General features: G+C 33.6%; 1 protein-coding gene across 1 annotated transcript in view; it reads right to left on the reverse strand.

Annotated features, from left to right (window-relative positions):
- Window positions 1-14,898, reverse strand: part of itga3b (integrin, alpha 3b) — a 56,514-nt gene extending 41,616 nt beyond the window's left edge. Inside the window, exon 1 of the mRNA XM_073827828.1 lies at window positions 14,627-14,898. Coding sequence (XP_073683929.1) covers window positions 14,627-14,799 — 173 coding nt within the window. The 5' untranslated portion in view covers window positions 14,800-14,898. The remainder of the gene's footprint in view (window positions 1-14,626) is intronic.
- Between the last annotated feature and the right edge of the window lie 2,290 nt (window positions 14,899-17,188).

A 17,188-nucleotide genomic window follows, 5' to 3' on the forward strand; every position in this document is an offset into this window, starting at 1 on the left:
AAAAAATACCACTGGGTGGATTTTTATCATTGTAGGGTGGTTGTGTACACAAATTGCCAACACACATTAATGTTCAAACAACATGTAAAAGTGAGTTTTGCATCCAATGACCCCTTTAATACCAAGAGTTCCCTTTAAAGGAATCGTCCAACAGGCAACATCAATGGAAACTCCTTTGAGTTTCGCCATTATCCACAGCAGTCTGTGGAAAAGTGAAACACAAAACATGACCTCAGTTTGTCCCAGTAATGCTTTGAGGAATTAGGGCATGTCATGCTATGCTAATCTGAGAGCAGGGGTGTTTAGTGAACCGTGAGACTGACATTAAGAACGGGCAACACTGTGACAAGCTTCAGCTTTACAATATAGTGAGACTTACAGGCCCAATGTAAAGCTGTTTGCTAGTAGGACAATGTTAGGTTTGTTTTTAGTAGCAACTGGGGTGAAATATCAGCAGGTTGGAGTATTGTCAGAAATACTGATGCATGTGCTGTTAGTGTAATGTGCATTTAAGAATGCAATTTTAGGCTCATAATGATTCTTTCTAAAGTAATCCGAGCAGATACTCAGACATATTGTTTGAGACTGAACACCCAAACAACCTGCATGCCTCAAAATCACTGATTCCGCCACAGTTATGCTCACTTTAACCTGTATAACATGAAGGACAGACGACTGATCGAGGTGGATCAGTGATCTTTACGCCCGTCTGGAAATATGATTGAGCTGATATCAGTTTATTCACACATCGCATGTCAGAACATGTCAAAATGAAATAGCAAGAAATCATATTTTATGCAAATTTAGACCATTTTTGCACCTATAGTCCTTAAATTTTTTACCTATTTGCAATGCATTATTTTATATCTTTGTATATTTGCTTTTACATTTTACACATTAAAAAATATATATTTAAATAAACATAAACAGCCCTGATGGAAGACAAATTTACCGGCACAACAAGAGTCAGACAAGACTAAAAAGCACAGTCACGCCAGGGCTCCTTCTCTGATGTCGATTCTTTTCTATAAATAGATTGCTCAATGGATTAGATTATTAGTGATTGGATTATTCAGTGAAGTTCCCCGCTGACCAGATTCATTCAGATCATTTCAGTACAAATACTGTAAACAGGGTAATACAACCACTCTGATGGCATATTGAATTTGACAATACAAGCCGGGAACAAAGTCCTTAATCTATTTAGTGGTTTGTAAATGGCATAATTACTACTCCGAGCAGAAGAGTCACAACCTCATTATGAAGCATCTATCAACATTACTGCCATTCAACTCTTCATAAATCAGAAAAAAGTTAAATAGTACCACTACTAAGCAAGAAACTGAAAACATTATTAAAGACCAGAGAACTTTTAACAAACTTACTATTACCATTGCTGGAAGAATGTTTGTTAATAATATTGAAAGAACCTTGCTTGAATATTTACAGGAAAGGACAGTAGTTCTTTTATGACCAGATCAAAAAGATTCTCTAGTCTCAATGTTGATTAGCGACTTGCAACATCCTTCATCACTTGAGAGCTGCTGTTGTGTCTCTCAGGTGTGTGTCTATACAAACAGTCACATCTGTCAATAGCATCTCCAGCAGGCAAACATCCTGTGAGAGCGGCACCAGCCACTATTAGTGGAAGAGTCATGGAGGAAAAGACGTCTATCATCAAATACGCCATCAGCAACCATTAAAAACAGGCTTCAACGAAAACACCTCCATATATTCTGAAGGAAATCCTCTACAACAAATGCATCTGAATTATCATATAAGCATCATGCCAACAATTTTTTTTTATATGTATATTTTGTCAGTGCATAAAATGTTAAATGTAATATAATTACAATAAGGGATTTCTCCATGGTTATCAATGGTCGTTTGTCCATTTAGTTCTTTAATAATGGCCCTATTTTGTAAATTAATTAATTAATAATTTTCACGTTTATGAAGGTTTGTCTAATAATTTATTTTTATTTTCTCTCAACTATTCTCTTGAAAATCGTACAAAATAACACTATTTATTTTGTCAATTTGAATTTGTTTGTTCACTAATTCAGCCACTGAATTGATAATTTTGGTAGCCATTACATTTAGTTTTACGGGACTATGAAAACTTTACTATCTTTGTTTCTGAAAGCAAACAAATATCAATAATCACAAATAAATCTACCTTTTTTTTTTCAAATTATCTGACTATGGAAGCCCGTTTTCGCCACTGAATAAAAAATTAATTACGTAAATTAATTACGTAATACAAACTCACAATTATTTTTTTCTCAGAACTGTGAGATATAAACTCGTAATTCTGACAAATAAACTCAGAATTGTGTTATGAAAACACACAATTGCAAGTTTTAAAGTCAAAATTGCGAAAGGAAGTCAGAAAAACAGTTTTGAGAAAACAATGTCAGAATTGCGAGTTTTTATTAAGTAAACACCATTGCAAGAAAAAAAGTTGCAATTCCCTTTTTTACTTTTTATTCAGTGGTGTAAATGGCAATTGTGAGTTATGAAGTCAGAACTGCAAGATATAAACTCACAATTCAGACTTTTTTTTAGAATTGCATAATATAAACTCACTATTCTGACTTTTTCAGTCATAATAATTACGAGTTATAAAGTCAGAATAGTGTGATATAAACTTGCAATTGTGAGTCATAAAGTCAGAATTGAATTGAGACTCATTTTGAGAAATAAAGTCAGAATTGCATGAATAAAACAATAATGCGAGTTAAAGTCTAAATTGCAAGACAAACTCAAAATCCTGACTTTTTCTCAGAATTTACGAATTTGTCTTGCAATTCTGACTTTATAACATGTAATTGCTAGTTTATCACACAATTCTTAATTTTTTTTTTCTCAGAATTGCATGATATAAACTCAGAATTGCCAAATATAAACTTGTAATTGTGAGTTATTGAGTCAGAATTGTGAGATAAAGACTCTCAATTCTGAGTGCATCATTCTTTTTTCCCCTCAAAATCTTACTTTATTACAAGTTTATATTTAGGCAAAAAGTCACAATTGCAAGATATAAACTTGCATTTTCAAGAAAAATAGAGTTTGTTAAAAGCAATTGCGAGTTCTCACAATTCTGAGAAAAATTCTAATAAATAAAGTCAGAACTGTACAATAAAAAAATAATCTTTTTTACTTTTTATTCAGTGGTGGAAAGAGGCTTCCATAGAAAACTAACTTTTTCTGTCTGTCAAACATGGGTGTTTATGTAAAGTTTTAAATAATTTACATCTATTAGTATTTGTGACTTAAAAGTTCCTGTAGCCTAGAAAACTTTTTTTTTTTTTACTGTGTAGATTTTTACTATTCTGCCTGAAAACTAAAATGTGTTGCCGAAGTAGCCAAGTAGCTGAAGCGAAATAGTGAAGTAGCCAGTTCAATAATGAAAGCTCTTAATGAATAATGACTGGATTTTCTAAAGTTTACCAGGTTTAAGCATTAGTTCTTCAGTCTGTGAGCTTTTCTTGGCCAGAATAGGCTTCAATATGGACCAGACTTCATGCCAACAGTCATAAGTCTCTCTGTGTGAGACTGTGACCTGACCACAATGACCTGAGCAAAATACATTTCATGGTGACCTGAACATCTTCAGCTGCAGTTCTATAATCCTTACAGATCAGAAGCTCATGCTGAGGGGCCCAGAAAAGCACATCCAGTGCCTCTCGCTTCCTCTGTATAGGAGACTTCAATAGCTGCTGACCTGAAACTCGTTTAGCTAATTTGTGTTGGATGCATCATTGCTTCCTTATTGGTAGATGTGGGAGTGCTCAGATGAACATGCTGAATAAGCCAACTGAAGACTGCAGCCCTATGCACACTTAAAAATAGTATTTTATCTTCTGCCATGCCAACAACTAATTGCAGATTACAAAGTAGTGCTGATATTGGGAAATAGAGAAAAATATAGATGCAACAGTGCTTGGGGAGACTTCCTGTTGCAGACTAGACATCGTGTTAAACCAAAGATGCCAAGCTTGTGTCTTATAATGCGTGCATGACTTAAAGGATTAGCTCACTTCCAGAATAAAAAAAATATGATTTACTCACCCCTTATGTCGTCTAAGATGTTCATGTCTTTCTTTTTCAGTCGGAAAAAAAAGGTTTTTGAGGAAAACATTGCAGGATTATTCTCCATATAGTGGAGCCAACGGGTTGAAGGTCCAAATTGCAGATTCAATTCAGATTTTTAAAAAAACGCTCTAGCCAAGGAGTAAGTGTCTTATCTATCAAAACGATCTGTCATTTTCTAAAACAAATGAAAATGTATATACTTTTTAACTACAAATGCCTGCTTTAAGGGTTAGAGGTTTAGAACAAATCCACATAATGTTTGAAAAATATCAACAGTTTTGTTAAAAAGCAACCTGTTTTAATGCCAGTACACGGCCGCTAACATCTTAATAAACCATTATAGTCCTTAAATCGTTTAATTCTAATCAAATGTGGAAGAAAACAGCCACATGGTCCATGATGCATTTGTGTTGTGAGCAGTGTTTGCGCTCAGGGGGGACTCTAATTTGTATTCTCCTGTATGTGTTGAAAGGTGCGCCTTTTGTATTATGTTTCCTCAGAGCTCTGAGTAATGATGAGCGAAGAAGCAGACAGATCCAACTCCCTGGGTGACCATTTTCACTTATGCGTGAGACACCTTCACTCCTTCTCATCTGCTATAATCTGCTCAGGATGAGTAATTAAAGCCAGTTCCCAGATGAGAATGGTGAGGACTTCACGATGTTCCCATCAGGGGTCTTCCGCTGGCCAGATACATTACAGCTCAGCTTAAGATGATCTGTAAAACAGACTTTAGACTCAAATGTTACGAGCCCCTAATGCTGTTAGAACAATTACTACTACAAGACCATCCAGAACACCCTAGAAACCATTTAGCAACACCCTAGACACCATCCTGAAGCAAATTCTAAATGGATAAGCACAACTCATTTTGGTCAGAAAATCAAAAATAGATATTTATAATACACTTTCTTAGAACAATAGATGCTCATCTGATGCATTTTCTTATTTTGTAACACGACACTGTTTCCATTCCAGTGTATAATTTTTTAGAAAACTGACATTATTCTGAATAAGATGGTTTGCGATATTTGTCATCTACGATAACATAGTAATTGTTGTTTAAACGATATGCGATTTGACATAATCAAATTTATCGCAAAACCAAACAAAAACACACCCAGAGAGTGCATGCATACACAACATTCATAGTTTACACTTTCACTGCATAATTTAGTCTATTAAATACATTTAGAATTCCCCAAAATTCAAGATAAGAGTTAAGTTTTGATATTGTGTGTTTGTATCTCGCAATTCTGACTTTATAACACACAATTGCGAGTTATTAAGTCAGAATTGTGAGATATAAACACGCAATTCTGAAAGCATATCAGTTTTTCCCCTCAAAATTAGACTTTATAACTTTTTAGTTTATATCTCACAATTCTGGGGAAAAAAGTCAGAATTGCAAGAAGAAAAGTAAGAGAATTGCGAGTTATAAACTCACAATTGCAAGAAAAAAAGTCAGAATTGCAAGGAAAAGTGTTTATAACTCGCAACTGGGAGAAATAAGTCGGAATTGTGAGATACAAACTCGCAATTGCAAGAAAAAAAGGCAGGACTGCATGTTTTTTATCTCACAATTCTGACTTTATTTCTTACAATTGCGAGTTTATATCACGCAATTCTGAGAAAAATGTCAGAATTTTGACTTTATGTCTTGCAATTCTGACTTTATAACTTGCAATTGCAAGTTTATATATCAACATTTTTATTGTTTCTAAGAATTGTGAGTATATTTCTCAGAAGTTTATATCTTACAATTCCGAGAAAAAGAGTTTTTATTTGCAATTCTTTATTTTTTTTTCACAATTGAGAAAAAGGCAGAATTGTGACTTTATATTTTGCAATTCTGACCATTTCTCAGAAATGCAAGTTTATTTCTAAGAATTTCAAGTTCATATCTCACAATTCTGAGAAAAACGTCATAGTTGCAAGTTTTTATCTCACAATTGTGACTTTTTTCCCTCATAATTATATTTCGCAATTCTGAGAACATATCAGTCTTTTTTCCCTCAAAATTGGACTTTATAACTCGCAATCGCAAGTTTATATCTCACAGTTCTGAGGAAAAAGAATTGCAAGTAAAATAGTTTATAACTCGCAATTGGGAGAAATAAGTCAGAATTGTCTGATACAAACTTGCAATTGCAAGAAAAAAAAGCCAGAATTGAATGTTTTTACCTCACAATTCTGACTTTATTTCTCACAATTGTGAGTTTATATCACACAATTCTGAGAAAAATGTCAGAATTGTGACTTTATGTCTCGCAATTCTGACTTAATATCTCACAAATGCAAGTTTACAGCTCACAATGTTGATTATTTCTAAGAACTGCAAGTTTATTTCTCAGAATTGCAAGTTTATATCTCACAATTCTGAGAAAAAAAGAGTTTTTATCTCGCAATTCTTTCTTTTTTCACAATTGTGACTTTATATCATGCAATTCTGACTTTATAACTTGCTATTGTGAGTTTCTATCTCACAATTCTGACTATTTCTCAGATTCGTGAGTTTTTTTTCTCAGAATGGCAAGTTTATATCTCATAATTCTGACTTTATAACATTTGCAAATTTATATCTCACAATTCTGACTATTTCTCAGAATTGCAAGTTCATTATTTTAAATTACAAGTTTATATCTCATAATTCTGAGAAAAAAAGTCAGAATTGCGGGTTTGTATCATGCAGTTTGTATTTCGGCAGTCCTAATCCTATCAAAGTACCAGCACAATAACACACTCAGCAAAATATTGTCTGTTACATTTAACATTTCAGTTCTGTAAAAGAATCGCAAAGTCAGTCTGACGTAGCAATTAATAATTCCAGGTTCTATGCCAGTCCAAATCCTGACATTTCATAGCTCATGCAAAAATGAAAACGATATCTTGACATCACCAGTCCCCATTCACTTTCATTATATGTAACAGTGCAGCCAGGATATTAATAAAAAAAAATCACTGTAGTGTTTTTCCAAAGACAATAAAATGCCTGACTGGTTTAGAATGACATGAGGATGAGCATTTCTGAACAAACTTGCTTTAAAAATTGTCCCTGAAGGCTTTTTTCATTTTGTAAAAATAGAATTGGCACAGACTCACCACTCAAATTTAGAAAAAAACTATTATATTCTATTGATCTAGAATGTCTAAATGCTAAACTTCATCGTTGCTGCATTCAAATGCAACAGTTTAATGGAGACCCAGGCTCATCAGTCAACAAGTCAGCACAAAATCCTTCAGGGTATCATCACAGCACACAGCTGGAGCTTTTGAAAGACCCACATCTTTCTGGAGGGTTGCCAGATCTCAAGTATACATGACATATACTGAAGCCCCACGAACAGCTCATTCTCTGCTTATTCACTCATAAACAAACACATTTTTCATGTTTAAATATAGTGGCATGAAAGTAATCTTGTGAACGTGAAAGTCCAAACAAACATTTGCTCAAGAGATGATTAATTTTTTCTATCTCATTGTACATAAACAATCAGACAGAGAGGTATGCCAGCGAGGACTGAGAATGAAAAAACAGAGAAAGACTTTTAGAATTATTTATGGAGCAAGAGTGATGTTTTATAAGAGGGAGCTGAAATGTTCAAGGAATGTTTAAGAGTTTGTATTTTGAGAGATCAACGCCTATCAAATTAAAAAACACTGCCTTGAGCAATAGTTCGCAGACAGTTGAGGTCTAGCCCAGAAACACATTTTCCTTCATTTAATTAACTGTGACTCAGAGGAATCAGACCCATTGATCTGATCTCACTCCCCACCAAAAAACAAAAGCAGCATTTAATAAAATCTCTCTCTGAGGCACAAAATGACTGTGCATGTCTGTCTGTCTGCCTGGTTTGCAGGCCTCTAATAGAGCTGTAATCCTCCTCTGAGAGGTAGCAGCTTCCCAAGGCTCTTTTTCTGTCCTGTCCCAACCTGCAACCATGGCAGGTCCACTTGAGCAGGGCAGGATGAGGAATTCTCAGCATTCCACAGGGTCAGAGGACTGGAAGAACCAATCAAAAAGCTGAACACAACACCGCTAGCTCCTGCACAGGAAGAGAAGATAAAGCAGCATTGGGCACTCCATGCTGAACAAGCTGTTTAAAGAGGTTGTAAGAGGAGTATATATTTGTTTTGTGCACTGAAAGACTGCCATCTCTGAAACAGGATCAAGTCGGGATATGAAGAGCTCACTCTGGCAGGCTTAAAGACTTGCAATTATATTTGACCCCTTTAGTTTCTTAAAAGCATATTCATATTGTGCATGATTCACTGGTGCACTTTATTCAAAAAAAAAAAAAGTTTCTGCAACCTCTTCCCTCCAGCACATACAGACAGTTGAAGTCAAAAGTTTACATACACCTTGCAGAATCTGAAAAACGTTCATTATTTTACCAAAATAAGAGGGATCGTAGAAAATGCATGTTATTTTTTATTTTTTTTGTTCTTCAGAAAAATCCTTCAGGTCTTTAGTGTTTCAGCATTTCTGTGTATTTGAACCCTTTCCAACAATGACTGTATGATTTTGAGATCCATCTTTTCACACAAAGGACAACTGAAGGACTCATATTCAACTAATACAGAAGGTTCAAATGCTCACCGCTGCTTCAGAAGTAAAAATGATGCATTAAGAGCTTCTGGGGAACAGAAGTATCTTCTAAGGCAGAACTAAATAATAATAATAAAAAAATGTAGGCCTACACATCCTCATTGTGTTCAAAAGTTTTCACCCCTGGCTCTTAATGCATTGTTTTTCCTTCTGAAGCATCAGTGAGGAATCTGATGTATTTTTACTATTATATAGTAAAAATACATCAGATTATGAAAGCAAAATAAGTTGCACACAGCTTTTCCTGTTCATTTTAAATTCTTGTTTGATTCAATTTTCCTTTTATAATGTCACAAATATGATATGAAGATATATAACTCAAAATATAGTTATATAACTCAAAAAACTCAGAACAGTGAGACCAGTAATATTTTAGTATTACTGATATACACTGATATGTTTTTATAATTTTTATTTGCTTTTCAGTTTTTATTTATTTGTTTTACTTATTTTAGAATTTATTTATTTTAGTATTACTATTATATAAACATACATGCATACTATATAGTATATATATTTTTTCAGTTAAATTTCAGTTCAGACTTTTTTGTCAATATTTACATTTATTTTATTTTTCTATTTTCACTTTAATTCGAGTTGTAATAATTTTGTTGTGTTTTTGTCATTTTATTTGATTTTAGTTTTTTAAATGTCTATATAGTTTTTATTAGTTGTTAATGGAAATAAATAAATACATTTATATATAAATCATTTGTTAATGGTAATAAATAAATACATTTATATATAAATCATTTGTTAATGGTAATAAATTAACAATTATATGTTTTTGTCATTTTATTAGATTTTTTTAAATATGCCTATATAGTTTTTATTTATTTTTTATTTTCATTTTTGTAGTACTTTATTTTAGTACTTAAAAACTAAATGTAAAAAAAAAAAAATGTTTTTTCTTCAAAGTAACAAAAATAATTTATTTAATGATAATTACCCTTAGTGTGAAACATGTTATTCCCTAAAAAGCAATAAAGGTGCATCCTTCACCTCCCTTGTCCTCCTTACACGTCTTCAATTTACACTAAAAGCACTAAAGTAGCGTTAATGCATGTTGTAAGTGTGTGATCACCTGCGCTTCTGCATTATTTAGATGTTCACACTCCTCACGCTCAACTAAAGCCAGATCTAATTGCTCTCTCTGTGAGAAAGTGCAGACATTTGGTTTCTGGTTGACAAATGCATAAAAGCAGCGAAAACATACAGTAGAAATTTATTTCACTCTTTTCACTGAAAAAGCTCCAGTTTGAGCCAGCACATTCCATCTCTCAGGATATGCGGAGAAAAAGAGGGGTCTGGGCAGTGTCCTGCTTAGACAAACACGGCCTACAGTAAAGAGAGATTTGATTAGATCTCTTTCATAAGATGCATCAATGCCCTCACGCAGCCCAGCTTCAGTTCAGCTCTAAAGTACCTCAGTAATGCACAACTGAGAAGAGCCAACCATAAAGAAAACATAATTTTTTCTTCCTAAAGATGAAATACTGATGTCAGAAAAGGGTTTAAATGTATATTTCTCATCAAAATCTCGTATTTAGATATATATTATAGTTATTTTCCTCCAAAGCACATTTTGCCCCCAAATTGAATTATTGTACTGCAAAAAATTTAATAAATTAATTAACCTCAATTAATAAACATCATACTCTTCACTATAGCACAGTAATGAAAAAAAAACCCTAAAATAACTAAACTAAACTTAAATAATAATGGATTAATCACAATCAACATTTTTAATATCTCTGTGCGTATAATTATTAAATTAAATATTATTTGTAATAATTTTTAATATGCAAAATGTTTTGTTAAATATTGTTATCGAATTAAATGATTTTTATAGTGACATACTTAAAGCCAGAATTTTGAAATTTAATTTTAGCTTTATTCATTTTAATAATTTTAAAGAATATTTAACAAGTAACAACAATTTTACAAGTAATTCAAATGAGATACTGCCCATTTATTTTGGAAATTTAACAAAAATATTATCAGTATCATAAGTATCTATATATTATTATATTTTTTTATTATAATGTCATCATTAAGTCAGAATTTAGAACTTTAAATGTAACTTTATTCGTTTTAAAGAAGTTTCATCATCGATATATATGGTGACATACATGAAGTCAGAATCATTTTAATTTTAAAATTTAACTTTATTATTTTTAATTTTAATTATTTTGAGATATCTTTAACAAAAAACAAAACCAGCATAACTTAAATCAATTTTAGAACTAATTAAAATTAAATAGCGTTACTGCATTTTAGAAATGTAACAAAAATGTTACCAGTATTCACTATATCTAATATATATTTATATTTATACATATTTTTTATATAAATATTTTTATTTAAAGTTAGAATTTGATTCTTGAATTTTAACTTTATTCATTTCAAAGAATGTTTTTCATTGTAATTTATACATATATTTATTTTTTTAAGAAGTCTCTTCTGCTCACCAAGACTGCATTTATTTGATCCAAAGTACAGTAAAAAACAGAACAATTTAGAAATATTTTGACTATTTACAATACCTATTTTCTATTTGAATATATTTTAAAATGTAATTTATTCCTATGATTTCAAAGCTGAATTTTTAGCATCATTAATTTTCTTCCCCAAAAAAACAATTTATATATATATATATATATATATATTTTTTTTTTTTTTTTTTTTTTTTTCTTTTTTTCTCCAGATAAACGCTGATTCATCAGAGAATTAACAATTTTACTGTTTTTGCTGTACTTTGGATCAAATAAATGCAGGCTTGGTGCGCAGACGAGACTACTTTAAAAAACATTAAAAACTTACTGTTCAAAAACTTTTGACTGGTAGTGTATACACACGTTTGTTCACAGTTTTTATGAGATTCACCCAGGATCACAGCTCTGGCTTGACTTTATAAGCTGCCCTTTCAGTTTTACAGCATATAAAGCATCTTACAGGCTGTTTTTAAGTGGCAGATTGTTAAAGTGAACACAGCTGGCTCATCTTCAACTGTGCATCTGCTCATCCAGCCTTCCTAGACGATCAGATCCTAAGTGCCATTTCTATACCAGTGTCCCCTTCCGCCTATAAGCGATGGATATGCTCACCACGACCATGTGTCCCCTCTCATGTTTCAGTGCCTGGACAATATCACGCTCCCCAGAGGGCACAGCATCCATCCAGCACTTCAACAATAACACTGCATTAAGTAGCGAATTTATAACAGCCTGATGAAGCAGAGAGGTGAAGTGATTTAGGTGATTACTTTCAAAGCAGCGTCATCAACTAAAACATGCGGCAAGGAGATTCCACGGTCCTTTGAAGTGCCTTCGGGGCCTGTAGATGAAACTAGACGATAGGCTCTTAATTAGCAGGAAATCACAAATAAGGAAAGAGCAATTTGGGGGAACTCCCTGCCATCCCACAACAGAGGCATAGCTGACAGCTTCACAAATACATCAGCGACAATTATATACAGGACATTCGCTAAAGCGAGGTGCTGACCCACATTTGGTCACATTTGATATATAGCAGCACGCCATTGCTGGGAGTTTTTCTTTTGAAAGCAGCTACTGAGAGGGTAATAGGTTTATCAGGAGCATAAACAGTCTGCCAGCAACAGGTCATACCGGCACAGGATATGAGGGCATGACAAAGCTCTGTCGTACAAAACCTGGAGATATCTTTGAAGATATCTACTCTAAAGTAAGAAAATAAGTGCTGTGCACTTCTGATAACAGACTATGCCTTATAACAGCTATAAAAAGCCAGAAAGGTTTATGTTTATATCCGATTATTTCCTGTCTTTGAAATGAAAGCACAGCCCACATTCAGCTATAAATCCATGTCCCGAGGTGTAATTTTCTTTGGCATAGTGTGCGGCAAAAGTTAAATTAGTTTAATACAGGTTCATCTGGACCCACATAAAGCTGCATTTCTCACAAGTAGGAGAAAGATAATGCAATGATCTCAAAATTGCAGTATTCTACTGTCCTGCCTTCTTCGGCATGGTTTAAACACAGTTCTATTGTTTTGACTGTTCCTGGCGTCTGTTGGCGTGTTAACACCCGTCCTATTTTACCAGATTTGCATTCAGATAACCTCAGAGTGTAACTAGAAGACTGTAGAAATTATAAACCGATATAGACCTTAAAAAACAGCTTGCACGCCCTTTACAGTATTATAAAATGGTGCCATTTTTAGTTGTGTTAAAGTATGGAAGAACTCGTATTAAAAGTAAATAAGAACCTGGACCACAAAACAAGGATATTAAGTAGAGATCATGTTCCATGAACATCTTTTGTAAATTTCCTACCGTAAATATATCAAAACGTAATTTTTGATTAGTAATATGCATTGCCAAGAACTTCATTTGGACAATTTAAAGGCGATTTTCTCAATATTCAGATTTTTTGCACCCTCATATTCTAGATTTTCAAATAGTTGTATCTCAGCCAAATATAGTCCTATCTTAACAAACAATATATCTATGGAAAAGCTTATTTATTTCAACTTTTATTTAGATGATGTATAAATCACAATTTCAAAAAAATTGACCCTTATGACTGGTTTTGTGGTCTAGGGTCAATCAAAAATGTGCTGTGATGGTTCCATGATGGTATATTGTGACATATCCTGCAGCATCATGCTTAATAATTATTATATATATGAACAACATGACTTTGTGCATGGTTTTACTCTTACCATGACATTTCCAGAAAAAAAAAACATAGTAGTTTCAAGCATTGCGGTATTTTTGTTAGTGTTCCTATAGCACATTAAGTTCTTTAAATGGAAACTTATTTTATATCAGTCAGGATAACAGAAATAAATGCAGTAGAACAGTAAATTATGTCGTCTGCGTAGTTTGTGAAAGTTGAGGACGCTTACAATGAAAACAAACTGCCTTTCGCGGTAGCGTCAAGATTCATTTTAGCCATTCGGTTCGTTAAGACGAATCTTTCAGTGAACCGATTCACTGAACAATCAATACTGATGAAGCAGTGCTGGTTTTAACAGCTGGTAGCTGTTTGTTACTCCAAAATGGTCTAACAGCTTGTACTAAGAAATGACAAGCTAGAATCTAATAATCATGCAGCTACAAATGTGACTCTGGACCACAAAACCAGTCATAAAGGTCATTTTTTGTGAAATTGAGATTTGAACATCCACTGATGTATAGTTTGTTAGTATAGAACAATATTTGGTACACTATTTAACAACTATTTAGATACAACTATTTAAAAATCTGGAATCTGAGGGTGCAAAAAAATCTAAATATTGAAAAAATCGCTTTTAAAGTTGTCGAAATGAAGTTCTTAGCAATGCATATTACTAATCAAAAGTTACGTTTTGATATATTTATGGTAGGAAATTTACTAAATATTCATATGGAACATGATCTTTACTTGACTTAGTGTCATAATTTTTGGCATAAAAGAAAAATGATAATTTTGACCCATACAATTTTAGCTATAAACATACCCGCAGTTTCCAGTAGCCTATTATTAATGATACTATTAAAAAATGTAATACGATATTATTTTTTTAGTTTTACTTTTGAACTGTTCGTTATAGTGAGGCGACTACGAATGCTTTTCAAATCAGTTGAATCGTTCAACAGAATCGGTTCAATAAATGATTCGCGAATCGGACATTACTACAGCGCTGCAGGTGCGAAAGAGATATTGTTTTAGTCTATTCATAAGCGCAAAAGTATATATTTATTTATAGCAATGAATATATCTATAGAGAAAGACATAAAGATATATATCTAAAGATTTGTGATGTTGAATATGTGTCGTCGTTTGTATTCCCGCTTTATTGTAGTCAGTGTTGGACCAGCGCAAAAAAAGACAGAAATGAAGCAAAACAAAAAAAACTTTCGACATCTTTCTGCAAAGAAACTGAGGTACTTACAAGTTCTTCTTTGTCTTTTCGGTCTGTTTGTGCAGGGCAACAGAAAATCCAAATAAACTGCCCTTGGTTTTTCCTTCTTTGATGACCGGGAACTGCACGTCAATGTTAAATCCAGTGTTCGTTTGAATCGCGCAAATTACTAATACGCACAAGTGCAGAGACTTTCCAGCCATATTTAATATTCCCTCTCTCTCTCTCTCCGTCTCTCTGCCACTTGCACAGCCAAAGCCAATAAGATTGAATTGGTCAATCACACGCCATAGGAAAGCGTCTTCTTTCACTCTCTGACACTGAGCGGTAAGGTGTTTCTTGCTGTTCTCGGATCCCCGCCTCCACACACCCTTAGCGAATTCCAACCTGGCGCTGTCCGCCACTCTTCACCAGCCCTGCTTCCACAAATAGAGGACTAGATATATTCCACAAGTCTGATAAGAGAGAGAGAGCCAGTCTCTCTCTCTCTCTCTCTCTCTCTCTCTCTCTCTCTCTCTCTCTCTCTCTCTCTCTCTCTCTCTCTCTCACACACACACACACACACACACAAACAGTTACACACAAGCCTTCACTTGTTGCTGTGCTATAAGATTCATTTTTCAAGGTTTTGTTGAGTGGTGTGAATGAATCCTGAGAAAACATGTCTAGCTCACATTTCACAACAACATCTAGATGAAACACATAAGAAATACAATTTGAATGACCATTTTAAGACTGTAAAGTTACATTTTTTTAGTTTCCATGATTAATACAGTTTGTCAAAAGTTTACATCCCCATTCAGAATCTGCAAAATGTAAATGACTGATCAAAATAAGAGGGATTATTCAAAATGCATGTTATTGTTTATTTAGTACTGACATGAACAAGATATAAAAGATATTCACACGTTGACATAAAAGATGTTTACATGTAGTCCACAAGAGAAAATAATAGTTGAATTTATAAAAGATTGTTAAAACTGTGTTGTTACCTGAATGATCCACAGCTGTGTTTTTGTGATAGTTGTTAATGAGTCCCTTGTTTGTCCTGCACAGTTAAACTGTCCGCTGTTCCAGCATTTTTGTTTATTTAAACCCTTTCCAGCAATGACTGTATGATTTTGAGATCCATCTTTTCACACTGAGGACACCTGAGGGACTCACATGCAACTGTTACAGAAGGTTTGAATGCTCAATAATGCTCCAGAAAGAAGCCGGGGGGTGAAAACCTTTAAACAGAATGGGTTCAAATACACAAAAATGCTGGAAACCCAAGAATTTGTGGGACCTGAAGAGTTTAACTGTTCAGGACAAACATATCACAGCTATGGTTCATTCAAGTAAGAACACAGTATTAAGAATCAAGGGGATGTAAACTTTTAAACAAGGTCATTTTTATCAATTCAGCCATTATTTTCTCTTGTGGACTATATGTAAACGTCTTTTATGTGAAATATCTTATTCAGGTCGGTACTAAATAAACAATAACATGCATTTTGTATGATCCCTCTTACTTATGTAAAATTATCAACTTTTTGCAGACTCTGAAAGGGGGATGTAAACTTTTGACCTCAACTGTAATATAATATGACAATTATAAAAAAAAAAATCAAAAATAATCAGTATCAAGTCAATACAACAACACTTTAAAATTTGAATATATATATATATATATATATATATATAGAAATTAAATTATTTTTGACATTACCGTAATAAAAAAAAATATTCTTTTACATTGATATAATCAGAACTGGATGAAAATGTGGTTGCCAAAAAAATATCACAATTGAATGATCATAATTAGGTTTTATTTTTAAGCAAAACTGTATTTTCAAATAAAAAAGTGAAATAGGCCACAAACGGTTTTCAAATCAGCTGAATCATTTAACAGAATCAGACATCACTACAGCACTGCAGGTGCAAAAAAGAAGTAATAATAAAAAATGTAAAATTTTCTTTTGATTATGGATGTTTTTTTACAGGTTTTCCCGTCTAAGCTCTCTACTGTTCCCAAAAACACATATTTAAACGGTATGAAAAAGCTTTAGCTGTAAGATTCTATGTAAGTTCTCATTAGTTTAACTGTTCAGCTCCTCATGAGAATCAAGACTCTTGACTCCCTCAGATGAGCTAAATGTAGCAGAGCTGCCATCAAACAAGAATCCTGATAAGAGCAATTCTCAAAACTGATTGCCAACAAACGACTGACCCCAGGTCATCACAGCATGAATCGAATGAATATAGGGGAAGGAAGCAGACTGACATGAATCAGTGACCTCTACCATTCAAATAAAATGACCAGAGATTGAATTATTCGGCCTGTTTGTGCATTTGGGTCAAGACTTGATTCCACTTGTGTCATGGAACCTTAACACCACCACCCTCCCACTCTGATCTGCCTTGTCATGCCTAGGAGTTTCTCCTCCCTTTTTCCAGGAGAGGTGGGGGATGGAGGTGTGGATGGTTTTGAGGGGGGGAGAATGCACCCTCTGAACTAAAATAATAGCTTTGTAGATAGCAGATCACAGGAAAATGACAGACTGCCCCAGCTTCTGTAAGAGGGAGGAAGATTCCAGCTCATGGGAAAAC

This window comes from Garra rufa, chromosome 22 (genome assembly GCF_049309525.1).
Source record: "Garra rufa chromosome 22, GarRuf1.0, whole genome shotgun sequence".
Taxonomy (NCBI): Eukaryota; Metazoa; Chordata; class Actinopteri; order Cypriniformes; family Cyprinidae; genus Garra; species Garra rufa.